The sequence below is a fragment of the Sander vitreus genome, chromosome 20, assembly GCF_031162955.1.
Source record: "Sander vitreus isolate 19-12246 chromosome 20, sanVit1, whole genome shotgun sequence".
Lineage (NCBI taxonomy): Eukaryota > Metazoa > Chordata > Actinopteri > Perciformes > Percidae > Sander > Sander vitreus.
Genome location: NC_135874.1, coordinates 20,142,878 through 20,170,305, shown reverse-complemented (window position 1 = coordinate 20,170,305; position 27,428 = coordinate 20,142,878). Strand labels below are relative to the sequence as shown.

General features: G+C 41.5%; 2 protein-coding genes across 8 annotated transcripts in view; both read right to left on the bottom strand.

Moving 5' to 3' along the window:
* Nucleotides 1-6,335, bottom strand: part of ldlrap1b (low density lipoprotein receptor adaptor protein 1b) — a 31,087-nt gene extending 24,752 nt beyond the window's left edge. For 2 of the 7 annotated variants that reach the window (XM_078277311.1, XM_078277313.1), the window contains exon 1: nt 6,038-6,331. In XM_078277311.1, the coding sequence (XP_078133437.1) occupies nt 6,038-6,122 (85 nt within the window). In that variant the 5' untranslated portion in view covers nt 6,123-6,331. Of the gene's footprint in view, nt 1-2,985; nt 3,238-6,037 lie in introns of those variants that run through there. The other 5 variants (XM_078277315.1, XM_078277314.1, XM_078277310.1 and 2 more) reach the window with 5 other exon arrangements.
* A 3,909-nt stretch (nt 6,336-10,244) lies between these two features.
* Nucleotides 10,245-26,641, bottom strand: maco1b (macoilin 1b). The gene is made up of 11 exons (XM_078277265.1): nt 26,347-26,641; nt 24,831-24,972; nt 23,455-23,581; nt 21,304-21,427; nt 18,646-18,824; nt 15,801-16,362; nt 14,008-14,166; nt 13,477-13,659; nt 13,223-13,343; nt 12,659-12,833; nt 10,245-12,532 (listed from the first exon to the last, which is right to left on the bottom strand). Exons 1-11 carry the CDS (start codon nt 26,424-26,426, stop codon nt 12,330-12,332), a joined length of 2,055 nt encoding a protein of 684 aa, XP_078133391.1. The 5' UTR covers nt 26,427-26,641; the 3' UTR covers nt 10,245-12,329.
* Between the last annotated feature and the right edge of the window lie 787 nt (nt 26,642-27,428).

Genomic DNA, 27,428 nt, shown 5'->3' with positions numbered 1-27,428 from the left:
AAACCACTAACATTTTCTGTTATACTGTTCCTAAGGTATGAGCTGTTTTTTTTTAGGAGTCTTCAAGGACAGGAAATGCATTTTAGAAATCACACTCCCTGCCAGTGTGCAGTGTGTTTAAAATTTGACCCAGACATTTCAAAAAATAAAACCTTTTAAAAACTGCAATTCCAATACCGCAATACCGTGATATTTTTGCTGAAGGTTATCATATCTCGTCAGAATCGCATACCGGCCCATGCCTATATGCTACGGACTTTTTCTTTCAACTAACACAAAAAAAAATCTCTAAGTGTCTTTTGTGATATGTCCCTGCCTTTCGCGATGTGTATATTGGGCCAGCTGATATTGCGATGACGGTAAAAAAACAAACAAAACAAAAAAACGATATATTGTGCAGCCCTACCACAGAGACATACGTAAACTACAGGCCAGTTCGCTAAAGAAGCAATCGATACAAAGTAAGTACAATTAAAAGTCAGTGGGGATCCTTTATGACCAGCAGCCTGTGACCTCTTTTCTCACTGTCTTTGGGCACTGGGGTGCTCCTCTAATTTCATCTTCTACAACAGCAGGTTTATGGTATGTTGTAGCATTTCAAATAACACAAAAGGAAGTGTTGCATGACTGTGTATCCGTATTTAATTTGATGACCACACAAAACAATTCCAGTTGGATGAAGCAAAGGATTTGCAGAGGATAAAAATCGTATAGTCATGGTTTAAGTCACAACATGAGACACGTGTCCTGCAGTATTGGCTAAATCCACTCAAAGAAGGAAATGTGAGGTGAGGGAGGGGGGGGGGGGGGGGGGGAAATGAGTGGTCATGCCAGTCAGGGATTACAGCTGATGAGCTGAGGCCAGAATGTACTCTCAACAAGAAGCAGGGTAATGAAATTGATCCTTAAAGCACGCTAGCCAGGAGGAGCTAGTTACTATTGCAACTCAAATGATGACAAATAAGGATGCAACTGGGCCGGTTTCATCTTAAAGTCTGTGACCGTGAGCAACATACTTGCACATAATATTCAAATGTAAACTGGGGAATGGGGTTTATATACAGTTTATTAATGTCCAAAATGTGATTGACTCGAAAAGAACAAAATACAGACAGAACACCAACACTGTCAGCAACATGATGCACCACACCAGTATACAAGCATGACCAACGGACAAAAAAAAACGTGATGATTATGATCAGGCGGTGTGATCAGAGCTGATAGTGAGCCCACTAGAGTTCTAGACATAGTGACACACAAAGCAGAGACCTGCAGCAACAGAATGGGACCCTACCTTAAACTGAATGGAATTTGGACCCGGCCCCACTCGGGTCCTGGTAGGACACACGAGGACCGCCCCACCAAACCAGTACAATAAAAACCGCGTGGAAAATAAATAAACCATTCCTTTGCTTTAACCGTTTGATTCTTTGTTTGGTCACATGTTGCCACAAGGGCTGATGAGTATCCTTGTTGAACCAGTTTGACACCCAAGACCACAGATTTGTGTAATGCGTCCCTGAGATTTTGGAGGTGGGCATGTCAGCTCCTCTGCAAATCTCTTCTCTGCATCTTTACTCCAATATTATGATGTGCTTCTTTGCAAGAGAAATATTTCAACTTGTAATGTTGGCCGCGGTGGCAGACATACAGGTGGAGGGGAGAGACACAGGCCAATGAGCAGTAAAGGAATCTTCCATTCATTAAAAAAAAAAAAAAAATCCCCTCTGCATTCCTAGGGATTTCACATAGGCCTACAAGATGAACTGCGAGTAAAGGGTGTGTCATGTGAGGTTTATTTCACTACCACTGGCAGAACGCAACAGGGATTTTTGAAGGTTTTGGTGGTAAAAAAAAAAAAAAGAGCAAGTCTTACCTGAATTACAAGTCAGGGGAGGGAAAGCTTCAACTACTTTGAGTTTCATTCATGTCTATTGAGCAAACACCCAAAAAGGCATCCATAAACCTCCATAGTTGACTGACAAGTTAGAGAAAAATAAGGAATTACTGCTGGGGTTGCTCAACAATGTCTTGCTTAAGCTTTAGGAGCTGTAGAGCCATGGCTTTATCATGCCTGCAATAGTAACTTGTATTATTAACTCCCTTGCTCAGAACAGGTTAAAAAAGGAAGTGGTTGCAATTGCTGGGGATTCTGAATGACCAACGTCGTAACTGCTAAATATGGATTTGTGGGCTTTCCCCTTGCTGTAAAAGTCTTATGTGGCGTTTATTTAGTCACCAAAATGTCCTACTGACAATGAAGCTACAGCTAAAGAACTGTGGACTAGCACACTGACCATATGTTTACACATATGGCTAAAGGAGATTAAATCAATTATTTCTTACCAGGAAGGTGAACTGACCAGACTTCCCTTCTGGCGTCAGTCTTTCAAAGTAGGGCGTACTGTGAAAAAGTGGGGCAAATAAGAGATTTTCTGTCTATTTCCTTGACTCATAGTGGGGACTCGGTTTTCTTATTTTGTGTCTGCCATAAATGTGTTTATTTAATTATGAGAAGTCCTTTACAGTTTACACAGAAAGGGATATAGTGTTCTCTGAAATAATAACACATGGGAATAGATGAACAGGTTTTCTAATCACAGGCAACTGAATGCAATAATCGCACAGTGAATAACCGATGAAAATAGATTGCCTCACAAATTCATCATACCGCTCAACTTAGCCTGTGCCAGTTACTGGTGTAATGATAACAATTATGATGTTTAAAGTTTCCTATTTTTCCTGCTGTTTCAGCTGAAACAAGAGAAAGTCAAACATCCATGTCTCCGCAGGATGAAAAATTGTCCTCAACAGTGACAAAGCATGATTGTGCAGTCCTATCCACACATATTCACATGTGACTTCATCATCGGTGACTCTACACACAGAAGCTTAGAGATACAGAAGATCTAACAGAGCTATAAATCAGTAAGGCCTTTACAACTCCATAAAGGAATCTTGCAGCAATCTCCATTACAGCCCTACCTTTAGGTGACTTTGTGCATGGGGACGGAGCACTGACTGGCCAGAGCGGGGCCAGAGGTGCAGGGGGACTGGCCAGTGCAGACCACACACTAGGTGCATCTCATTTTCCTTAAATTGGATCCCAGGCTCCTCCACTTGCGTCCCTTCCCCACGTCTTAGTCCGTCCCACTCAGGAAGCATGGGAGAGACGGAATCATGGGAGGAGAGAGGCAAAGAGGAAATGTGTTTTAGAGGGATAAGACGTCCTTTCCTCTGAAGCGTCATGTTAATTGGTTAGCTGTATGGGTGGAGTTAGCAGCGGCTTTCAGCTGCACTGCTTCCAGGAAGGCTGCTCTCGCGTATCCTCGCTCATAGCTCCTCGGAAAAAATCCCTCCTTGGGGCAGGAATAAGAGTTTTGAGACTGCCTTCACGAAGCAGGGACAGAACAACTTCTGGTTCAACCGAGGAGCTATCACATATGGGAAGTGAGATGCACCCATTGTCTGTTCCACAAAAAGTTCCTTAAGGTAATTACAGGTCTACTGTGTCTGTCATTACCATTATGTCATTTAAATTCTAGCTACAGATCGTATCATTTAACACCAACTTATGTCAATGCATTGATGCTATTTGTTCATTTTGTGAATAATGTACCCAATGCAAATTAGTCAACAGCTACACAAAGAGCCATCTCCGGTGTCAGCATCATCGACACTGGCTCACACATCTAGGTGTTATAATGATGCAGTCCACATGGTTTAACATCATACACACTCCCCATTAGCCATCTGCATGGGTCGACTGACATCCTGATATGTAGTTGCTTCAATATTGACAACCCCACAAAAGACAGCTACTTGACCGCCAGACCCGTGGGAGGGAACCGTCTCTCTTCAATGTAGACAGAGATTTTCTGCCTCCCACACTTTTTCATTTAACACAAAGAAAAAATAACAGGGCCTTCATGACCTAAAAAGATGGTTGATGTTTCATACCATTTCCACCCATTTAACTATTCAGATGTAATGGGAGGGCAGTGCAGAAAAAAAACAAAAAACATTTTGTCAGCTCAGCAGACTGCCAAAAAGCAACTGAGCTGTTTAAAACCATGCAGGAAATGGCATGGCTGATTCATTCTTGCATGTGCAGAGGCACAAGACTGCAAAAGGAAGGAAAACAGGGCAACACAGGCGCCTACTCCAAATGTAGACATGCAGTGACTGATCATTAGAGACACGGGCCAGTTCTATGAAAACAATGCTGGAACCTGTTACAACCCAATGCTGACAGTGGGAGAAAAGGAATGCAGTGCTGATAGATGCCAAAGGAGTGAATAGGCTGCTTTGACACGGCCAAGCCTACACACAGGGGGGAGAGACAACTTACTGGAGACAATGTTGCAAAACTTTGCCTCAAATTATGGATCTGTCTAAATCTAGAAATGCAACCCAAGCCAGAAGGCGAATTACTACAATTTGTATTCTGTGGTCTAAAGTACAGTCTCTGGATACATCTCATGCAGAAAACAGGATCCACCTTGGGGCAGAAGCCTACTGACACAAGATGAAACAAGTTACCTTCTTATACACGACTCTGCAGTTCACAGATGCCTACTGAAACGCAGTTAAGCCTATATTTATCTCAACTGACTGAAAAAAAAAAAGGAGGAAGCTGAACCGGTACTTGATCACAGACAAAAAACGGAAGGTCCACTGAATATACAATATGGGTGAAGAAATAATATGATAGATATTGAAATATTGATTCAATATCCATCCGATTATTGTCTGTCTGTCTGTCAACAGAGAGAGTGGAGGATGTTGAGACTATTGCCACAGATTAAATGTGGAGTCATGGCAAAGCTCACCATCGGCCAGGGCTTCCAGCGGTGGGGATAGATCGATCATTAGCCCTCTGTGACCACTGCCTGGTCAGATGTCGAAGGACCATGCTTATTGTGCATCATTCACTCCCCCCCCCCAGAGAGGAGTGGACCAAAACAAAGCATCGATTGCACTGTCTGGCACGTGTGACATCTTGCTGCCAACTGCTCTATTGTCTATTTTAAAAAAAAAAAGAAAAAAAGAGGGGGGCAGGGGGCATTCCCTCTTTGTGTAAGCAAACATAAAAAGGGTCTAGGCAGCTCAGCTTGCATTTGACAGCCATGCTAGCATAGTCCGTGTGATCATGCTCAGCCGCCTGGGTGATGATTGTACATTGGAGGGTACAAAGCAGCAGTAGTTGAAGCCAGTCATATAGAAATACTAAGAAAAACCCTAATGTGGCTTTCCTACAAATAATTAGAATAAGATGTAGTCCCTGCAACCACTCCTTATATAGCCTCACATTTTTTTTCAAATAGTGTATTGCCTAGCAACTGTGCGTTGCTAGGATTGTACAGCCTTGCAAGGCAGACGACCACTCATCTTTTGATGCCTTTTCACTGCCGTGACTCCCCTAATGTTAGCTTCCTCTCTCCACAACAGTCCACCTCACAGTATTTTAGCTCCCCGCTGAGCCTCTGTTGTAATTTCACAGCCGTGTCAGTCAGTCAGTAGGCGGAGTGACGTTGCAGACAGGATTTCACAAACTTTTGTCATGACATTGTCCGGTTTTGGTCAGAGTAAATAAACCCGAGCAACTCATTCGACAGGTTAGCTATATGATATGATATGCGGAGAACAAGTGTGGCAGCCGAACTTGTTTCTCGGTGAGCAAAAGCATCAACAGGAGTCAGTTTACGAGCTGCGGGGCGCAGCTGTCAGTGTGAAATTCAAAAGCATAACAAACATTTCCGACTTTAAATACTCGCTCTAATGTTAAACTATTCGTTTTTCGAGTGGATAGGTCTACCAAATACCCTTACACTGACAGCTATTTCATCCCTGTAGCTAGTTGACGTCCACAGACGAGTTGTAAAGTAACGCTAAGTAAACCTTCGGTTGTAATGATAGCTCCTTGTCGAGAGGGTAACGTTAACGTTAGCTTGGTTTAGCCAAGTTAGCTTCGATTTAGCCAAATTAGCAGCAGCTAACGCCATCATTGTAACGTATTGAACAACTGAATACTCACTTTTATGTCTGCTCGCAGCCCACGACTGTTTGGCGATACTGGGGCTCCGTATAATTGCCCTTCCAGCGGATTTCAAAGCGTCCATATCGTAATCCAAAAGTAGGGCAACAAGCCCGACAAGTGCCTGTTCGTTTGTGTCGAAACACTTCGCTTGGTTTAATACAGTCCTCTCCCGTCCAAACTTTTTTTCAGCTGTTTTTTCCTCCCATCCACACGGTTAGCTTTCAGTCGATGGGTGATTATCATGTTCGTCCCCCTGGGCGGTGTTTTGTATGTAAATGAACCGGATAATGTGCGTGACGCCCGTTTGTGGAATCACGCGAGTGAGGTTGTTGCAGCAGCGGCGCTCGCATCCCGAGCGGGCGGTGCTGCTGTTGCTCTTGTTCCTGTTATTACACGGTGCAGTTTTAATCCCACCCAGTGTCTTTTGTTACAAATAATTTGGTAGTCAAATCACGGGCTGTGGTTAGACCTCTCATGTTTTATTCAGCCACATGGCTTCTTCTTTATTGAGCTTCAAAATTCATCTTCTATTCAGTGGAAATGTCAGGAATGTCATAACAAGAAATAGGTTGGAGGGTGGAACTACTTCAATTCAGTTGACTCTCCTTTTCAGGTTGATATAGCAGCTTAATTCACATCATGCATTATAATAGTAAAAACTAACTTTTATTATTGTGAGTGTTTTCGTTATGGCAACTGCCTAAAGGTAACTGTTTAATGTATGTTTCAAGCAAGCTCTCTGATTTTGTAATATATTATTTCTGATCAATTGCATCCTGTTCCCTCTACTGTCTGTATTGTAATGGCAAAAATTACATTTAAGCAGTGTTCTTTTTAATTCTTATGTTTTCATTAGCACATAGCCTTTTCTCTGCATTATTGAAAGACAGTTTATCCTATTTTATCATGTTGATTCGATCCTGCTTAACTGCTGAGACAGAGAGTCTGGAAGACGAAGCGTAGGCCCTTTGTTTGAACTGATAAACTACAAGGCCACTGTAAACCATCTTCCTTCCCAGATCCGTTCCTCCCTTGTCAGTTACGATGTCCGGGTAATGTGACCCCAGATGTGAAAGTGGGGGACAGGAGATTAGATGAAGCGGTTTTATGACGCTTTCTGCAATTTAGAAAAGTATCTGGCAGGATCTATATCTTCATGTGCGTGTTTGGCTTTAATCTTCTGACCTTATCTTTATGCTGCCTGTGAGAAAATGTAAAGTCCTGTTGCAATTTGATCATGTGTGAATTGTCACTCCCCTTTCCCCCATGTGCATTTAAGCTCAGTGTTCCCTTCACTCATTTGAAGAATCTGTACTCACTGAGCTGTTTGTGCTTTTTGTGAATCTGTTATTCTTCCTATATTTGCAAATATATCTTAATAAAATACAAAACCCTAACTTGGTTTAGTTCTCGTCTAGTCTTATTTGTTTCATTCACTAAACTTTGAAAACTCTCCCCCTGCTGCAGCAGAAACTTACACAACAGTATTCAACCCTAGCCCCCATATTATGCTCTGATAGCCCATAATACAAGTAAACAGCTGCAGGGGAGGAAGGGAAGTCCTTTCTTAGAAAAGACCCACTATATCAGTGAGTCATTGTTCAAAATTAAGAGCCAATGAGTCCCTGCTGAACATCTGGAGGAGAGGGTTCTTCTGATGAAAAAAAAAAAAAATGAACTTAGGGAGATCTAGACTGTAGACTGTACAAATGCCTCATTTCACAGCCCTGTAGAGGAAACCCAGCTGGTTAACCAAGAGCAATTTATGTCACATTGACCTCTTTTGTTCATGATTAAAAATACACATTTAAGGGCCAACAGGGCGAGATACGGTCAACTAACAACAATCTGACAGTTGACATTTGTCAGAGATCCAAATTACTCTTTGTGACCATTTATAGTGCCCTTTTCTGCAGAGTGTTAATACTTTTTAAATGATGCAAGGAAACAGTAGTAGGCATATTTTAAGTGAGATAGGCCAACCAATTTAGAAAGCACAATAATACCCACAAATAGTATTTTTCTATTCACTCGTGTCGAACTTCAATATCTTACGAGTACCGACCAAAATATGTCCATAGTAACTTTAGTCTCATTTAGTAATACTTTGATAACATACTGATTTATATTGTAATGCTAATGATTGTATAGTGTTTTTAGGCAAACTTCAAGTGGATCACAAACTTCAAGTGGATCACATCACTCCAGTTCTGAGGTCTTTACACTGGCTTCCTGTCTCCCAAATAATTGGTTTAAAAAAAAACTACTGTTGGTTTATAAAGCACTGTTTTATAGCACTGCTACATTATGAACCACCCGACCTCTCAGGTCTGCTTTCTGTCCCCAGAGTCAGAACTATACATGGAGAAGCAGTGTTGCAAGTTGTTATGCACGACATATCTGGAACAAACTCCCAGAAAACTGCAGGTCCCCTGCAATTTTCAATTCTTTTAAATCAAGGCTGAATACATTTCTTTTTGATACTTCCCTTTTTAAGTAATTCATTTCTCACACTGCACTGTGACTTTTATTCTTGTATTTCATACGTCTTAGTTTGTTTTAGCTGTTTTTATATTCTCGTCAACAGATGTTTTTAACTGCTTTTTTAATGTTTTATGTAAAGCACTTTGAATTACTTTGTTGCTAAAAATGTGGCAAGCCCAATTTCTATATTGACTTTCGCTAAGCTTACAAGAAAACAAAGAAAATTTCCGCCAAGAAAATTTCTCATGGACTTTATGTTTATTGAGTAGGTCAAGAGAAACATGAGAGCTATACCTGGAATGTCTCATTTATGGCTTCTCCTCGACAAACAGCTGGATTCACTGTAGATTGGTGAGGTCTAATGGCATCGTGAGTACAGCTGCGCCAAATGCAGACTGCTAGAAAAGACAGATTGAATCTGTTAATTCCACATGGTTGACTCTGCCAAACAGTATGGTGCCAAATTGGAACAAGAAGAGCAATAAAATACTGAGGATTGAGTGTAAAACAAATTTATGCCCAACCTAGGCACTGGATAATGTGGAGAAAACGAGTGAGGAGCTTTACTCACATTTGTCTCACTGCACAGGTTAATCGAGCGTATTTGGGGAAGCCTGGCATGTGACAGAATGCTGAGCAGAGGGCTTCTTTTACGCATTGAAATTCACCGTCATTGGCACAGGGATTCTTTATCTCCCTCCCCAAACCGCTAAGTGCATTATATAAATTAATTATCACTCCAATCAAAATGTGTGGCAGCCCATAATTTGCTCCCATTTACGATTCCTTCAGTGACTGAAATGTCAAGCCCCAGAGGTCAGCGGAGCACAGAAACTCCCCGATGGTGATTACATTTGAATTTGTAAAGTAGATAGGGGGGGGGGGGGGGGGGGGGGTAGAAAGATGTGTTTCAATACTCAGATTGAGCATCAAAGAGTAGCATTCCCCCAACACTCACCATGTTTTGACTAGCAGTGATTAGTAGTTAGCATGAACAAATCTCTCATACATTTCTTTTGTCAGAGCTAAATGTGATGTTCGGGTTTTGAAAAAAAAAGGTAGGTAGTGGTTTGTGACAGTTAATAACCAGAGTCTGTGTGGACAGAGATTATCTCATCTAACCCACATCATATGGATGAACACTGCCTCATAGTGGCAATAAAGCAATAGTGCATTTAATCTCCAATACCAGAATATAGACAGATTAACAATTTAATTAACCTTTTTTTTTTTGGCAAATTTACAACTATACTAATGTAGCAAACTTTCATTAGAGCTGAATCACTCAATAAAAAAAAAAAAAAGTGTTTGAGATGCCATAAATAGATTATGGTTCTGGGGTACTCCAGCATTTTAGTATTGCACTTCCATAAAGTGTAGGAATTTACAAGAGACAGAATAATAAACGCATGGTTCAAATTGAAGCAACAGAGGCTGAGATATACTGACTTTTAGTCACGTATGGGTCAAGCTTCTGTAACGCTGGATCTCTCATTTCCCATAATGCAACTCAATAGCATCTTGTATTAAATACCCTGCCTCCTAGATTCCTACATTTTGTTAACCCCACAACTTCAGTTTGTAAAGCAGGCTTTAGACGGCAAGGTCTGGTTTAATGTGTAAAATCGGTACAATGCCACTTTCAACAAAACAAAGCTTACACGTCGTTTTGAAATATCTAGACATATTGTCGGAGTAAAGGCAAACAAGCAGAGAAAAGTCAATTTGCAAGAAAAAAAACTGTTTATTCCTTGTAAACCTCACAGAGCGAGAGCACAGCCAAAGTCAGACCTGGGGAGAAACAGAGCAGTGACTGTGGGCATAGAAAACGAAAAACAAACAAAACACTTTTCTAAACTTCCAACAATCAGCTGACCAAACTGTAATTTTCACAACATTTTTTTTTCTTTTTTCCAGGAGCCAATGACAGCAATCTGAGCGGGGGGGGGGGGAATCTCCATATACACATTAGATGGAAACCACACGCACAACAATGACCATGTCTGATGATGGTGAAATCACATCAGTGTCAAGCAATTTTCTCCCTGCAGGAAAATAATAATACCAGAAACAGGAGTAAGTAAAACTGCTATAAAAACAGCCACTTCCCCAACAGTTGCAAATACTGTAACATTCACAAAAAGAAATGTGACTTTCTAGTCCCTTACTTTTAACTACACAGTCTACTACAAACAGGTGACCCCTTTTCTCTACCTGCTTAACAGAAACTTCCATTAAATGATATTCAACTGGATATTTGACGAACACGTCAACCAATGCATTTGCAGTACATTCTTGAACACATTACTAGAGAAACAAGCATTCCCAGTCTTGGCACACAAACTGAAGTGGAGGATTAATCAAATTAAATTATTTAACTGCTATATCAAAGTTGGCGTCTCCAAAGCTTTGCTTACATTGCACAGTCCATCTTTACGGTTTTCCCTTTTGAACAGCATGTGTTTGCTACAGTGCAACTATAAATCGGAAATCAAGAAGAACAGAGGGGGAAGCAGCTAAGCCGAGGGATTTGGGTTTAACAGCAGTAGAGATGTGCTTCTGTGAGTGGACATATAAGCAGTAGACTCTGTGGTGGCTAAGGTCATGTCAACATTCTGATAATAGGAGTACGAATTTGGTGCCGTCTAATGTATCTGTTAATGTGACTTACATAAAGGGACAAAGCTGCCCTCCAGTGGACACGATGGTTGGGAAATCAGCAGGGAGTCCAAAAGCCAAATCAGCGTGTGAAGGCAACTTTGTCCAACTTCACTAAGCAAGGTCAAAATCTTATCATGTCCAGCTTAGCCAGATGCTTCCCAACTAATTCAGAAGGGTTGGGCCGTATCTCATTACCAAACTCACTCCATGTCCTCAAATCAAGGCACGGTCATCATGACAACTGATGAAACACTATGCAGAGCACTGAGAAGCAGACACACACACACACACACACAAAATAGAGTGGGAGAACTAATGCTGAACATTAGGAGCTGCTTGGGTCCATTTCATTTTAAGGTTTACTTTTCTGCTGTTAACACAATATCTTTTCCTACTTATTGCAATCAACACTTCCAGCCTGTTGAAATCAACACTTGAATCTTAAAGAGTGAACAAATAGAACCACACAATACACTTTAAAAACTATTTACCACCAAACCCCAAGAGAGCAGGCTTAATTTGGTGTCTTAAAAAATAAATTAAACATAACTGGGGTGAAAGTCTGTGCCAACTTCGCATTACATTCCTCTGGTTGTACAGATGTTGCCATATTACTTCCTTGAGGGGGAAAAAAAACAAAACAAAAAAAACAATCTGCCAAAGAAATTGGGATACAAGTCAGGCTGTATGACTGTATGATAAAGGAGAACTCTGTTTTCCAAGTTTTAGGAGGAAAAACATCAACGTAAAATAATAAAGCAGCTATTCCCCAGGACCAAAGAGCAGGTAACTGGTTGCAGGTGGTTGCAGCGGTGGTGGGAAAGGTAGAGCAACACCCTTGAGATGAAGATACATACCCGAATCTGTGAGGTTTCACTAGACACTTAAAAGAAAAAAAGAAAACTGGGACTTCGTAGTTGATGTGATGTCCGTTTAAAGTTGTTTTTTTTGTCTTTTGTTTTAACTACAACAAATACAGTCACACAATACAACATCCTTCTGACCTGGCGAGGAGAAAAATAAAAACCCAAGAAAAACAACGTCCTCAGCCGCAGACATGCCGAGCAGACTTGAAGGTGGTGGGCCTGCAGGAAAAATAAAAATGATGGGAGGATGGAGGCAGGAGAGGGGTGGGAGGAAGCGTTCACTTCTTGAGTGGCTGGTAAACGGAGGCGTTGGGGTCTAGGCCGGAGGGATTGGTGTCCATGAATTTGGAGGAGTAGTGGGGGGCCACAGGGTTCATGCTGCTGGTGTCGCCTGTGTAGGAGATGCTGGGCATGACGGCCATCACTTCGGCTATCTTCTGCTTCAGATCTTTTATCTCCTGGTCCTTCTGCAGGATCTGACCTGAAAACAACATGTCAAGCCAAAAACAAAAGGTAACTGACAATATTGTTCAGAATATTTGTAGGTGTGCTCACAGTCTAAGCATTGTGTGCGAGTAAATATGTTGTTCATGGATATCAGACTGACCTTGTGCAATCTCCAGCTGTCTCTTGGCGTCTCCCAGTGCAGAGAAGAGGTCCAGTTTGATCCTGGTCTCTGCACTCAGACTGTTCTCCAGGTGCTGGGTCTTGTCCTGCATGGCTGACAGCGCCGACATCAGCACCTCTGTGTCTTTTTCATTCTCCTTATATTTATGAAGCTCCTGAGAGATGGAGGAGAAGAGATACAGTTCGGGGGTTACAGTCCGTGACTGGAGGCTTTACCGCAAATAGGTAAGGTAAAGAAATTATATAATATTGCCAAGAACAATTTGACTATCTGCTGTTTTTAAGCTGTGTTTACTTGACTTTTGCACCCAGGCATTAGCTAGTTCTGGGGCACTATAACTGGGGCACAGATCCAAGAAATGATTCCATCATCATATAGACATGGGCATGTTACATTTTGCTGCATCACTTCTGTCTTGCGTGAAGCTTTGTCACACCATATTGCAAAAGCTATTTGTATGTACTGACAAACACATACAGTATTGTTTTGATTTACATGGTGACAATTCTTATGAATATTTAAATTATTGAATTTTTTTTTTACCTGAACTTTTAATTCAAGCTCTCTGATCTGGTCCTCCTTTAGCTTGATGTCCATTGTTAGTTTCTTGCACTCTGTTTCTAATTCAGTGATCCGCCGCCGCAGCGTGTCTGTGCACTCCCCTCTGAAAAACATGGGAGGAAAGAAAGTAGTGAATTTATCATAATAAAAAGATCATAACTTGAAAGCAATGAGCGACACATCGGGAGTAAAATGGTTATTGAAAATGACATTTAAAATGTCAGATGTGCACCTACCTGGATGCTGCTGCTAGTGCTACTGCTCTGGCTGCTGTGGCCTCCTCTAACTTCTTTCGCTTCTTTTCGTCTGCGAGCTGTTTCTCGGCAGTGGCTCGAGCCTCCTGCTCTGCTTTGAGCCTTTTCTCCAGTTGGCCCACTGCCTGTTTATCCTTTTGCTTTGCCTGCACAGCATTATGGAGCCTACGAGTGCACAGACACATAAAAGGACAGCACATTAACAAGCAGGAAACACAGGGTACTTGATGTAGAATTTATTTGAGCAGCCCATACAAATTGTTGGTATTTTAGAAATAAATTGAAAAGTCTGCACCAATCAGAGGGACATTTTCCCATTTCCCATTCCTTGTGAATGTAAAGCTGTTTTGATGCGATGATTTTTCTGCTTACAACTGCTCTTTTCATACAGCGTTTATTTATACTGACGCATGACAAAGAACACCCCAATGCCCCATTAAGTAATGATCCTAAAACAAAAAAGGACCACCAGTGTGACCTTGCATTGATCCGGCAAATAGTAGCCCCACTCACTTGTTCTGCAGCAGTTCGTTCTCCTGGCGCAGTTGGCCCAGCTCAGTGCGTATGGAGCGCTCAGCGCTGCCCAGCGAGCCAATCTGGCTACGCAGGTCCTGCTCAACCTGCCGGCTGGCCTGCAGGTCTGCCTTCAACTTCTTTACGTCCTGCTCCAATCTGTCCCGGGTGGGAGAGTGAACAGCTTATATTAAAAAAAAAAAAATAATGCATAAAAAGTGTATCCTCACACTGTAAGTCATGTTTTACCTTAGGATCGAAACATGTATGTAGTTATGGTATACATGATTCAAAATATTGTGGCCTAATGGTCCAACCATGAACTATACACATGCCCCAGACCACAGTAGCAAACAGCTGCCTCAGAAAAGCATTCTCTAAATTCTTATTGCAGCCAAGGCATGTTCATACTCTATATACTATAAAAAATAAAAATAAAAAAAAGGACAAGCCCAAGTCTTACATGAGTCAAATTCAAAGTGTAACCAAGCAAACTGCACGTTAACTTTATGCTTCTGAGTGTTGCAAAAATGGTGATGGCCTTCATTCTGAAATCAAATGGGTGAAGGAACCATTTCTATGTCCTATTTAGAAGACAGAATATCATCAGTCATAGTCAAACTTTCAGCATAATTTCTAAGAGTGTGAGATTTATGATAAAAAAAACAAACAAGCTGAGGCCTTAAAAGTAGAAGTTACAGGTAGTGGTATGAATTTATGTTGGTTTATCTGCTGGCACCTGAGACCGTAAACAAGAACAATCAATGAGTAAACCACCGACATGCAGGGAGGCACTACAACAATGACAGACGTTCTTCGCATTATGCCTATATTCTTTGACATTTTACATTATCTGCTTCCATCAAAACTAACCCCCACTTTAAAAAACATTATCGTCATTAAATCAAAATTCCAGTTCCAAAGACGAACATTTCTTGAAATGACATTGTTTTAAACTCTCAGCCCAATTAAATCACACCAGCAAAAGACCCTCTTGATGACCATATGTTTGCCAATATGTGGTTTCACAACTAAGGATGTCACAAGCTGAACAGAATAGGGGCCGATTCAGGAATTTTTTGTTTAGGCTGTATAAAACACCATCAATTTCAATCCTTTGTTTGTTTGCTCCAGGTGCCATAAAAAAAAAAGAGAAAAAAAAAAAAAAAAAAAAAAGAGAACGACTTGGTTTTGTGAGTGAAGAATAAAAAAAAAAAAATAGCAGCCTGCCAGAGTTTCAGTTAATGATATGCTAGAGTGAAGCAACAAGCCATGCAAGAAAAAGTAAAGTCAAAAGGAAATGCTTTGAAAATACTGTTATTGATGAAACCTGGATGGCTTTGCACTTTAGTATTCTGTTCATGCTGGATATGAGAAGTTGTCCAAGTCCTGTTCAAACCTTTCTGCCACATCCACACTGACACAAAATACCATGGGGCTATAAAAATATTAGAGTAAACCACCAAAAGTCAGCTGTAATGCAGGCTATATTTTATTTTAATGCAGAGCTCTTCAGCTGTTAAACATTTAGACTACTTTACTTAAACAGAATGTACGTCTGCTTTAGGTGTGCACAGTGTAGAGAAAATATATACTTGGTATCAATATCTGGATCAAGAAAATTAATGTCACCAGGACATCCCTAGCCTCAACGCATACTTGACAGTAGAAGAAATACTTTAGTTTGACAGAATATGTTGTCTCAAACACAAGGCAAAGCTAAAATAGTTTGTCAGTCAGTATACTTTAGTCTTAATGAGCATGCGTCCTGTGTCTGAGCATGTGCTTCTTACCTAACAAGTGCTTCTGGCTTGCTCAGCTGGTTGTTGGGGATACAGTTGTCTGTGGGATCCCTGTGGGAGCCTCCCGACGTCCCCTTCCCCACTGCTAACTTGTGCTTCTTCTCGTTCTTCCCCGTGGAAGAGGAGGATGATGGTGTAGAGGAGGGCACAGTGCCGTTGGTAGCACTATGGCCGCGTGGCGAAGAGTTGAGCGTCGCCACGTTGCTGCTAGCATTTTTGTAGTTTTTGGAGGAGGAGGAGGATGATGAGGAGCAGGAGGAATTGTTGTCCTCTTTAAGCAACAGGTTCTCTGTGCTGCCCAGCTCTGTGGTCAGTCTCTTGTTGTTTATATGGTTCTCCATATACTCCATCTCTTGGAGTTTAGAGTCCACTGATGATGGCAGGATGCTGTTGCTGTTGTGCTGCTTTTTAGCCTCCCCGCCGCCCCTCCCCTCTTTCCCTTTTTCTCTATACTCTAACTCCGGCAGTGATGCCGATGTCTTTTTATTGGCTGGGGCGCCATTCTGTGACACTGGAGGCGTGTCCACTTCAGATATTCCTTTAGCTGCTGCTGCTGCATGAATAAAGAGGGAAGTGAAGGGGATACATGTGAAATATATATATATACACACACACTGTACAACTGCCATGAGACATCTTAAAGAGTCCTGAGACTCCAGATGTTCTCTATCCTCTCTAGACCAGTGTGTAATTCTCCATATCTTATATCTGAAACATGACTTTATGTAAGTAGTGTGAGCACTGACAGAGGATCCCCAGGTGTTACTTGTGTGAAATGGCCAGACTTTGCCAAGTGATCCTTTTTCTGCAATTGTTGACATTTTCCCACTAACTTCTTGCCCTGCAAGTTCCTTTCAAATCTTTGCCTAATCACACCCAAGGACCAGAGCCTCTTGTGATCATTATGTGCATGGTTTGTTTGTTTGAACTGGGAGGCATGTACACCTGCAACCACAGACTTTGGCTAGGGAGGGAAATGCTGCAAAAGTACATTGGAGTAATGTTGGCTTGTCAAACAAGCCAACATTACTGTCGGCACGTCCACATGATACAAGACTTCCGTGACCGCGTGTTGGACTCTTCAGAAGAGGTAATTATCTTCACTAGAGTTTCTGCGTGGGAAAGTCACCAGACGCCACAATCTTCTGAACATAGCCATACTGAGAAATACAGAGAGAGTTGTGCGGAGCTGATAGTCTTAATTAGCTTTGTAGCAACTGATTTGGCTATGGCTTGAATGTTACGGACATTCATTAACGTCATATTAAAAGCAGTAAAGCTTTAATCAAATAATGTGATTTTATTGTTCAGTCCTAGTAGATGGTGTATGCGAGTCTCTGATTTCCTGAACCAGATGCTTCATGTGTGAATACAGTGTCTATGTATGTATGTATGTATGTATGTAAGCAATGGAGACTGGAGTCTGAGACTCTGACTCGAGTCGCACAAACATCTGACTTCAGACTTAACTTGCGACTCGACCCAAAAGACTTCAGACTTGAGCTTCGAGACTCGTCAACAACATGTTTTCATGCAATTATTGCTTTTTAAATCTAAATTTATTCATGTATTTCTATTTTCTTTTACTGGCGCATATACGTTGGGGAAACATATGAGCCTCATGTCCCCTGCCCTTTGCCATAATGTGCAACGTAACGCATGCGTTTTGCCTTATGTGTGCACACTCACATAAAAAAAACAACGGCGACACAAAGTCCTCCCAGAGTTGTGCCTTTTGTTCAACAATAACGTGTTAAACAGAGGCAGTAAGCCAACAGCTACATGCAAGGTGTGTGGCACCAAGATAAATGATGCCGGATCAACAACGTCGAACTTTATCAGGCATCTCAAAACGCACACAGATAGGTCAGTCACTCACACACTAACATGAAAGAGACGTTACATTTAGCATATATCGTCACAGGTAACAAGCTAACCATCGCAAAGTGTGCTAATGCTGGGAACAGGCACATTGTATCTTCATAGCTAGTAGTTGCTGAGGCTCAGACATCCATGGCACACAGGAGGCGGGACGCATGGATCCATCTCCCCAGGAACAAACGCTGTGCCGGATGGGCAAACTCATGTGATGCATAATTCATCCCGTGGATGATTTGTAGGCTATTAAGTGAACAAGGTGTACCCGGTCCACCAAACACTGGGCCGTCTTGGTCGTCTTAATTCTGCACATATTTCTGTTACTGTAGTCCTATTTACTAATTCATTATTTCATCCATGCGTGGCGCAGCGGATCCGTGCGCACTGTCACCTGCCGTGGAGACGCTGGCCTCACTAACCTCTCCTCCTCTGAGTCGGATCTCCCTCGCGCTGGACTCAGTTTCACTGTTAGCGTACTAACACTTAGAAAATAAATGGTATTACATCAGTGAGTTCAAACTGCTTATTGTGCGTAATTTGGACTGACACTGAGATGCATGTTGTTCTGTAACTGGTGTGGTTTTTTTTGAGTGAAAGAGACGTTACATTTAGCATATATCACCACAGGTAACAAGCTAACCATCGCAAAGTGTTGTGCTAATCCTGGGAACAGGCACATTGTATCTTTATAGTTGTATCCATATGATGTGACAGACTTAGGTTAATATTTCACCAGGTCCGAGGGCTAGAGGGATGTGTTAAATAGACCCCATAAAGTAATCCCACAACTGATTTTGATACTGTACTGTATGGATGGTAGCTACAGGACATACTTTGAATTCATAAGATTTAACAATACAGTGTTAGGGACAGATCAGATGGCCAGAGACTTGAGACTCGACTTCCAAAAAATGACTTGTGAACATCTCTGATGTATGTATGTATGTTTGAATCTTACCTTCTTCTGCTTCTCGCTCTTGCCTCTGAAGCATCTGTTGCTCTGGAGGCAGAGCCTGTTGCAGCAGCTGCATGTAAAACTCATTCTCCTTCTGTACCTCCTTCTGCTTTCGGAGGCGCATCTTATAGCTTACATAGCTCTTGAAGCCGAAGCCCAGCGTGACCACTGGGTAGCCAATGCTACAGAGATGAACACAAGAAGTACACTCATAAATCTAGTGATTACTGAGTTGATCAAGGAAACACCGCTACAAAAACATGTACTTAAGGTATCAATCATTTAGAATGATTTATTATAGTCTGGTAACAGCTTCACTTCACAACATAATATAGGTTAACACAGCCAAATCCATCTTGAAGCTCTTTGGGCCTCCTTAAAAAAAGATTATAACCATACACTTTAGAGGTGCTAATTTAAACATCTTTTAGGATTTTTCATAAATATGTAGTCCTGGGGAGAATCCAAGAAAAACCTCAGATTTTAATTTTTTTTATTTTTATTTTTTTATACAAAAACACAGAAACAAATATGCAAACACACATTTTGTCTGTGGTGCAAAAAATGCATTTGACCATGGCACAATCAAATGTCTCTACACTTCATATACAGTGGTGTGAAAAAGTGTTTGCCCCCTTCCTCATTTCCTGTTCCTTTGCATGTTTGTCACACTTAAGTGTTTCGGAACATCAAACCAATTTAAACAATAGTCAAGGACAACACAAGTAAACACAAAATGCAATTTGTAAATGAAGGTGTTAATTATTAAAAGGTGAAAAAAAATCCAAACCATCATGGCCCTGTGTGAAAAAGTGATTGCCCCCTAAACCTAATAACTGGTTGGGCCACCCTTAGCAGCAACAACTGCAACCAAGCGTTTGCGATAACGTGCAATGAGGCTTTTACAGCGTCCTGGAGGAATTTTGGCCCACTCATCTTTGCAGAATTGTCCTAATTCAGTTACATTAGAGGGTTTTCGAGCATGAACGGCCTTTTTAAGGTCATACCACAACATCTCAATAGGATTCAGGTCAGGACTTTGGCTAGGCCACTCCAAAGTCTTCATTTAGTTTTTTCTTCAGCCATTTCGGTGGTGGACTTGCTGGTGTGTTTAGGATCATTGTCCTGCTGCAGAACCCAAGTTCGTTTCAGCTTGAGTACACGAACAGATGGTCGGACATTCTCCTTCAGGATCTCTTGGTAGACAGCAGAATTCATAGTTCCTTTTATCACGGCAAGTCTTCCAGGTCCTGAAGCAGCAAAACAGCCCCAGACCATCACACTACCACCACCATATTTTACAGTTGGTATAATGTTCTTTTTATGAAATGCAGTGTTCCTTCTACGCCAGATATACTTGGACACACACCTTCCAAAGAGTTCCACTTTTGTCTCATCGGTCCACAGAATGTTGTCCCAAAAGTCTTGGGGATCATCAAGATGTGTTCTGGAGAAATTGAGACAAGCTTTGATGTTCTTTTTGCTCAGCAGTGGTTTTCTCCTTGGAACTCTGCCATGCAGGCCATTTTTTGCCCAGTCTTTTCCTGATGGTGGAGGCATGAACGCTGACCTTAACTGAGGCAAGTGAGGCCTGCAGTTCTTTGGACGTTGTTGTGGGGGTCTTTGTGACCTCTTGGATGAGTCGTCGCTGCGCTCTTGGGGTAATTTTGGGCGGCCGGCCACTCCTGGGAAGGTTCACCACTGTTCCATGTCTTCGCCATTTGTGGATAATGGCTCTCACTGTGGTTCGCTGGATTCCCAAAGCTTTGGAAATGGCTTTATAACCCTTTCCAGACTGATAGATCTCAATTACTTTCTTTCTCAATTGTTCCTGAATTTCTTTGGGTCTCGGCATGATGTGTAGCTTTTAAGGATCTTCTGGTGGACCTTACTGTGTCAAGCAGCTCCTATTTAAGTGATGCCTTGATTGTGAACAGGTGTGGCAATAATCAGGCCTGGGTGTGGCTAGAGAAATTGAACTCAGGTGTGGACAACCACAGTTATAGTATGTTTTAACAAGGGGGGGCAATCACTTTTTCACACAGGGCCATGATGGTTTGGATTTTTTTTCTCCTTTAATAATAAACACCTTCATTTACAAATTGCATTTTGTGTTTACTTGTGTTGTCCTTGACTTTTGTTTAAATTGGTTTGATGTTCGAAACACTTAAGTGTGACAAACATGCAAAGGAACAGGAAATGAGGAAGGGGGCAAAACACTTTTTCACACCACTGTAAAAGATAAAACATTATTTATCCTGAGAAAAAGTGCTGTGCAGCAGTCGCAATACAAAGTGGGAATAGTGCAAATATAAAAGATCTTACTTGTACAATAAGGCATAGTTAAGCATTTATTCTTTAATACATTGAGGGAATCCAGCCTTAAACTGATTTATCATGAATAAAAAATGATCAAAGGGATGAAAAAAAGAGGCAAGTGGCCCACCACATAACCAGTCAGTCATATGACTTTGTTTAGTGTGCCGCAATGAGCGAAGGTTTGTGAAAATTTAGATTAGGTAAAATAATGCCGTTTTAACATCATTCCCGTCCACCATGCTGACATATTCATAGTCGGCACTAAACCTAGACATGCCTTTCAGTCAAAGCACGTCTGTCAACGACAGCATTCCACCTAGTTCAAACAGAACAGTGGCTCACCAGTGTGCAGCAAAAGGACGACACAAGTCCACGTGGAAGTTCTTCAGGTCTTTGAATCTGATGGCAGCCTCTATGTACACAAAGAGTATCCATAGAGACACGGTGGGCAGACAAACCCCTCTCTCTGAAAAAAACAAATAAAGCAGGACAAAGATTTTATGAATGGGCATATTTGGCACAGAATGCTTGGTCATTTTTTTACTTATTCTTTCATAAGATACTGCCTAAAATCATAATTTTATGCTGTATTCAGACAAAGTTCTTATATGTCCATCCGTTATATGTCCCAAACAAACTTTAGAATACGGACATTCAGTGTGTTTACATGTACAGCAGTAACCGGGGTATGCCAGTTCTCCTCGTATACATGAGCGGGGAAGAATGGGGAGAATAACAGAAATAACTTGCTCTACCAACGCACACCGCTTTTTCTTCCGGTTGTCAAAACTACACAGACAGATCACTAAATTAGTCAAATTTAACAATTTAACGTTTAATTTACACACTCTTGTCACAGCGTAGGACAGCACAGCGTTCCCGCCAGATGACTGACAACTTGTACGGCTCATTATAACGTCTGTAAGCAGTGTCGGGTGGAATAAGCTAGCTAACATTAACGTTAGCCAACGGCCGCAGCGGGGGCTGCTCAGTCCCGCCACTTTTTTGCCGAGACACAGCGTTGACAGCCCCGGAGATGGACAATCTGTCTAGCCATCTCCCGATGTCCGCTGCTGCCTCGGCGTGGAGTAAAACGGATGGATCGCAGACTCTTTGCTGCAGATGGCCCGCTGATTCGGGTAACGCTGTTTTGTTGTATGGTGTCATAGCAACGACTACAACTCAGTGTGCTGACCATGGGCGCTGACGGATTATGTCTGGTTCAAAAACCGCTCCAGGAGAGAGGGGAGGGCAGTTGAAGCACGCGCAGCCACTTAAACCGATCATAGCCCGGTTAAGGTATATACATGGAGGAACAACCCTCCTGAAGTTACTGAAGTAACTCTCCACCTCTGTTAACCGGGTTATGAGATATCCGATTTTAACCGGGGTAAGGTATTTACATGGCGTTTGAGAAATCAGGGTATTGCCTTAACCCGAATATAATCAGGTTCTTTTAAACTGCATGTAAACTCACTGATTGGCAGGATCTTTACTGACACCATCGCCCCCCTGCTGTGAGTCCCTACTGTGCTCTTGAGCTCATGTAGCACATCCTGCTATTTTTTTGCTTCATATTTTTGTATGCGATTGAAAGGTGAATGGTCCACCCGTCCAAAATACCACTCTCGCCAGTGTATTGAAATGCGCCAGGGAAAGTGAGAGGTCATCCGATCAAACAGCACCTGCCCAAAATGTTGTCATGAGAGGAAAGACTTAATGAACACAGACCGGTCCTTCTCCCTCTCACACACAGTCAGAACAGGTAGACCATCATTCTATACAAACCTTAAGCTTTTCTACACTCTACATAGGTCTTTAGTGACACGCCATTATCACTAAACACACGGGGTGGTCAGGATACAGACACTACCCATTGTTTCCTTGGCTGCAATAAACTGCAAGCCACTTTCACCACCATGCTGTGGAGTGGTGAGAGATATTAATACTCGTACAGTGAATGTCACTGGTGAGTAAAGTTGGAGGGCTCAGAAAGCAACTGGGGACCACTCTGTGTTTCTCCCTCCCCCAACTGGCACTCGGATTTCCATCTGACACCTGGCCTTTGGTCAACGCAGGGGGATACCACTAAATCAGACTGACAACTAATCCGACAGAGTGCAGCTCACTTGCACACACTATGCAAATGCTAAGAAGCAACTATTTGTAAATAAGATAACACGATGTGCAAGGATATTGCACAACGTTTTTCACACCTGTTTTTCCCTGAAGCACTAAGTGGAAGAACAACACAAAATAGTGCAAGTTCTAAGAATTAGTGTGATCTGACTTTAAGAATTAGTTCTTAATAATCCATCGTGTAAATACACAGAAAGCTTCGTCCTTCCTTCTTTTGTAAGCATTGTAAAACAGAACTAATGTAGAGACAAATGAGACTAACGTCACAGCAGGAGCCAAGTTAATTGCGGGCATTTGCCAATTTATCATATGCAGTATTTTATACAAATATTAAGACACACTGAAGTGCATTACCTGTGTGCCAAACATACTGTACCCACACATAGGTACTGGCAGCGAAGAATAGCCATTGCACTGGGATGAAGAGGAGGCAAATGATGTCCGAGGTAAACGCCACACACACAAAGAATACTGAGAAGGCCTGTTAGGGGGGGGGGATGAGAGGTGGTTATGATAAACCAGCAACATATGCAGCAGAGAAAGATGTAGGTTGTTTATACCCTTAATTATTTCATGCTCAAAATGTAAATCATTCCCTTAAAAAATGAAAAAGGAAAGGTTTCCAGGCTAACAACCAGCCTTAAGATGTTGGATACCACTTCACAGAAGGGTTGGCTGCCATATCTTAATCCTTCATAATTGGAGTGATCTCATTCTGAGTGAATAAACTCTGTATTTCATTGTTGAGTTATAACATGCATGGTTATGCAAATATAACATTTTGGTTCTCATTTCCTTCATCTCTGTGAGAAACAGACACACCAACAAACACACACCTACGCAATGCATTTTAATAAGAACAAGCTGTCCAGCATCAATTATGAACTCACTGTAAAATAAAACTATAATAGATTAACATACAAAATTTAGATAACAGGAATACTAATGACCCGCAAGCCTGATCAAATCCATAGTTTGTACATTATGTCACATTAGCGTTCTGGTCCTAAGAGGCAGCAAACAAGGTGACGGTGAAAACAATTTCTGAGTTTTGAGAGTGTAGTAGAACTCAACTGTAAACCAACCGAAAGATTTGTTAAAGAATGCCCTACGTTCACAATCTGAAATGCGTTGTCCGCATGGTACACTTGCAGTAACACTCTCTGCCTTTAATATTTACAGATGTTCTCTTCTGTTTATTACCCCTGGTCACCTCCAGGTTCTTCAGAAATGTATTCTTCTTTTGTTTGGGTTTGGCTGTCTCAGTAACAATGTTACCATGTTATGGGTTATTCTAGGATTCTGAAGAGAAATCATCTGACATGATTACTTTTACGCTGGCGAAGTAAATCACTGCAGGAAATCTGATTATTGATATCTGAGAGAAATAATCTTTCCTTTCATTGCACCACACTGCTATCTAGCTACTGTTAACTGTTTCTTGTTCACATGACATTTAAAAAACAAGTTATTGCAGAAAAGCAACAATAACCTGGTTACTTAATTCCACATGTAAATACAGTGACAGTAGCGCTATGGTGCAGAACATGCAAAACTGAACATCTCAATGGGAAAATCAGAACATGATGATAACATAAGTCCTTAATTATAGCACAAATGTGTAATGTCTTTACACACACTATATACATATATATATATATATATATATATATATATATATATATATATGACTTCATCATAATAAATATAAAAAGGACATAGCCACTCACCAGCCCCTGGTATCTAAAGGAGTCGTACACACTCCGGATGAAGAGCCAGAATGGCCAGAGGTACTCAAACCTGAACTCCAGTACAAAGTCTGCCAGTAGCACCAGTGCCCACACCACCAGGAACTTCAGGTACAGGAAGGTACTAAAAATGAGAAAAGAATTGGATGACACAAGTTGTTTTGGAACACAAATACACATTCAAGAGAGTTTTTTTATATTGGCAATGTGATTTGTGCTAATAAGTATGGTACTCCTAACAGTCAATATATGGCAAATCATCATTATGTCAATACATCAGAAGAGATTCAGCTTTTTTGTAAGTGTGTGTGTGTGTGTGTGTGTGAATCAAGTGTAAGATGCATGTCTGGAGCCTATTGCTGCCGTTTGACAAATGAAATGTCTGTGTGCATTGCACTTATATTCTAAGAAACTGATGTTATAAAATGCAACTTGGCATATATACAGAACATAGACATTTAACAGACTTGTGAAGACATTCCGGACGAGGTCTGTGTCTGTACTTGACATGTTCTTATGTGATGCTGCTTTAAACGGTGCCCAACTACAGCATTTCTCAGGGGTTGTGGAGGTAACGCATACACACATAATGTTGTAATGTGTTGCTTGTTCTTTTTCTAGTGCCACAATTCACGTCAATTTAATAAAACAGATATATCTGTTCGTAGTTGACTTTTTTGTTAGAGCACTGAGACCCAGAAAGTGACACAGTAGGGGTGTTCTTTGATCACAAAGCACGACTGTTTTGTGATGGGTCACTTGTTCAATAATTCAAGAACTGCCCCACATCTAGACGCCACGTGTTTAACTACTGGCCTTTAACGTTTGGTTTATTAAATACAAAGGAAGTCACATAGAGGTAGGACCTGTCAGGTGGGGCTGGGAAGAACTAAGCAACTTAAAGTTGTCTGAATAGTGCAACACAAGCTTCAGAAGTGAGACAAACTGACTGCAGTCTAAGCAACTCATGTTTACAGTTCATGATTTATTACGCTATTAGCTAGTGGATGTAAGGCGCATGTGGTGAAACTATAAATAAGCAGACAAAGCTGCTGTTGTGCTAGCTATCATAAGTTACTTTAGTTAAGAGGGCAGCGAGTCATTTTGATGCGGCTTGCAGATGACAACTGACGTGTGCAAACAGATAGTCAGGGTTGTTAATTAGTGTCTAAAATCCACTACAACTTATTTAAAATTGCTGTGAGGCAGACCCTGTGACATGGTTCAAAACAGGCTGTTTTAGGGCCTAGCGCTACGGCTAGCTTAACAGCTAACATTACCTGCTAGCTAATGTACAACGAAAACATACCGTTAGCATACACTACGCTATCACTAGCAGCTAGCTAGGTTAATAAGCTAGCTAGCGGTGGCAGTTCATTGACATCAACATTAGGACGTTTCCCATTCTGCAGATATCAAGCCGCAAGCATCTCCATTCAGTGCCCCCCCCCGTTATTGTCGTGAGGAGGACCCCTTCGTCAGGCTCCATATAAGTTACCTGCCGTATATACCCTCAGTGATTCGGTTCCGTTTTAACGGCCGTCGGAGTTTGCTGCAGTCCGCATTGCGCCGCTTCATCCTCCTCCCCTTGGCTTTGGCCTTCGAGTAACCACTGTAATCTTATCCAGTTTTCTTGTGTATACGAACAAAGATAATAAATGAAGTGCCTGTGGTATATGTCGCTCTTATTATTTTTCCCCACTGGAAACAAAGAAATAAATAAAGGACTCTATTCGGGAACCTCCTCTTTTTCTGTTAGCGCAGACTCATAAGTCCAAACCGCGCTGCATTTTACGTACGTCCACTTGTCAGACGGCTGGTATATCCAATCAATCTATCCGCCGAGGCTTCTCTCTTTGACGAATACAGGGATGAGCCATTTACGTTGCACCGTGGCCGGTCGCTCAGTTGTCCTCCGCCAAAGACAACAGGGGAGAGCGAGGAGGCGAGTGTGTGGAACGTCTCGCCGTTAAGCCAATCAGATTTTTGTGGACAAATCGGGCATCGCTGATTGACCAATGAACTAATCACGGAGGCGGGTTTTCTTTCTTAGTGGTTTTTGCCTTAGGTTTATTATGAGCAGAAAATATGCAGTCTTTGGGACAAAATTCCCTTTGTGCGAGACACAACAACACCATTTCCAACATACGGGGGTTATTTATATCAGGTCCTTTGTTGTGTGTGTTCATATGTTCATGTATGTGGTTCATACAGACTTGCCCCAAGGCCTTGTATGCCATCTATGTTTTGTTATCAGGTTGGTAAGTGTGCACATTGTACGCGCGCGTGTTTGACCCAAAACCGTGGGTTGCAGTTGATCGTTGCTTATAATAATATGAACTGTATGGCTTTTTGTTTATCATTGCATTCAGGACCATAACAAACTGGCATGATAAAAATAAAAAAAACTGAAGTGACCTTTATGATTTTCGTAGAAAAAATACAAATATAATTGATATTTAGGCTACTTTGCGATCTGTAATTGTATTTTATGACATGATTTTAGGGTGTCAATTAGCCTATTCTTACAGTATATGTTGTCTAAATATGGTAGGCTACTGTTATAGGCTAACAATACTG

Coding starts and splice junctions, on each gene's coding strand:
- maco1b (XM_078277265.1), bottom strand. CDS start 26,426: ATGAAGCGGCGCAATGCGGACTGCAGCAAACTCCGACGGCCGTTAAAA. Junction 23,582..24,830: donor CCTTTAGATACCAGGGGCTG/GTGAGTGGCTAT, acceptor CCCCCCTAACAG/GCCTTCTCAGTATTCTTTGT. Junction 21,428..23,454: donor ACAGTATGTTTGGCACACAG/GTAATGCACTTC, acceptor TGTTTTTTTCAG/AGAGAGGGGTTTGTCTGCCC.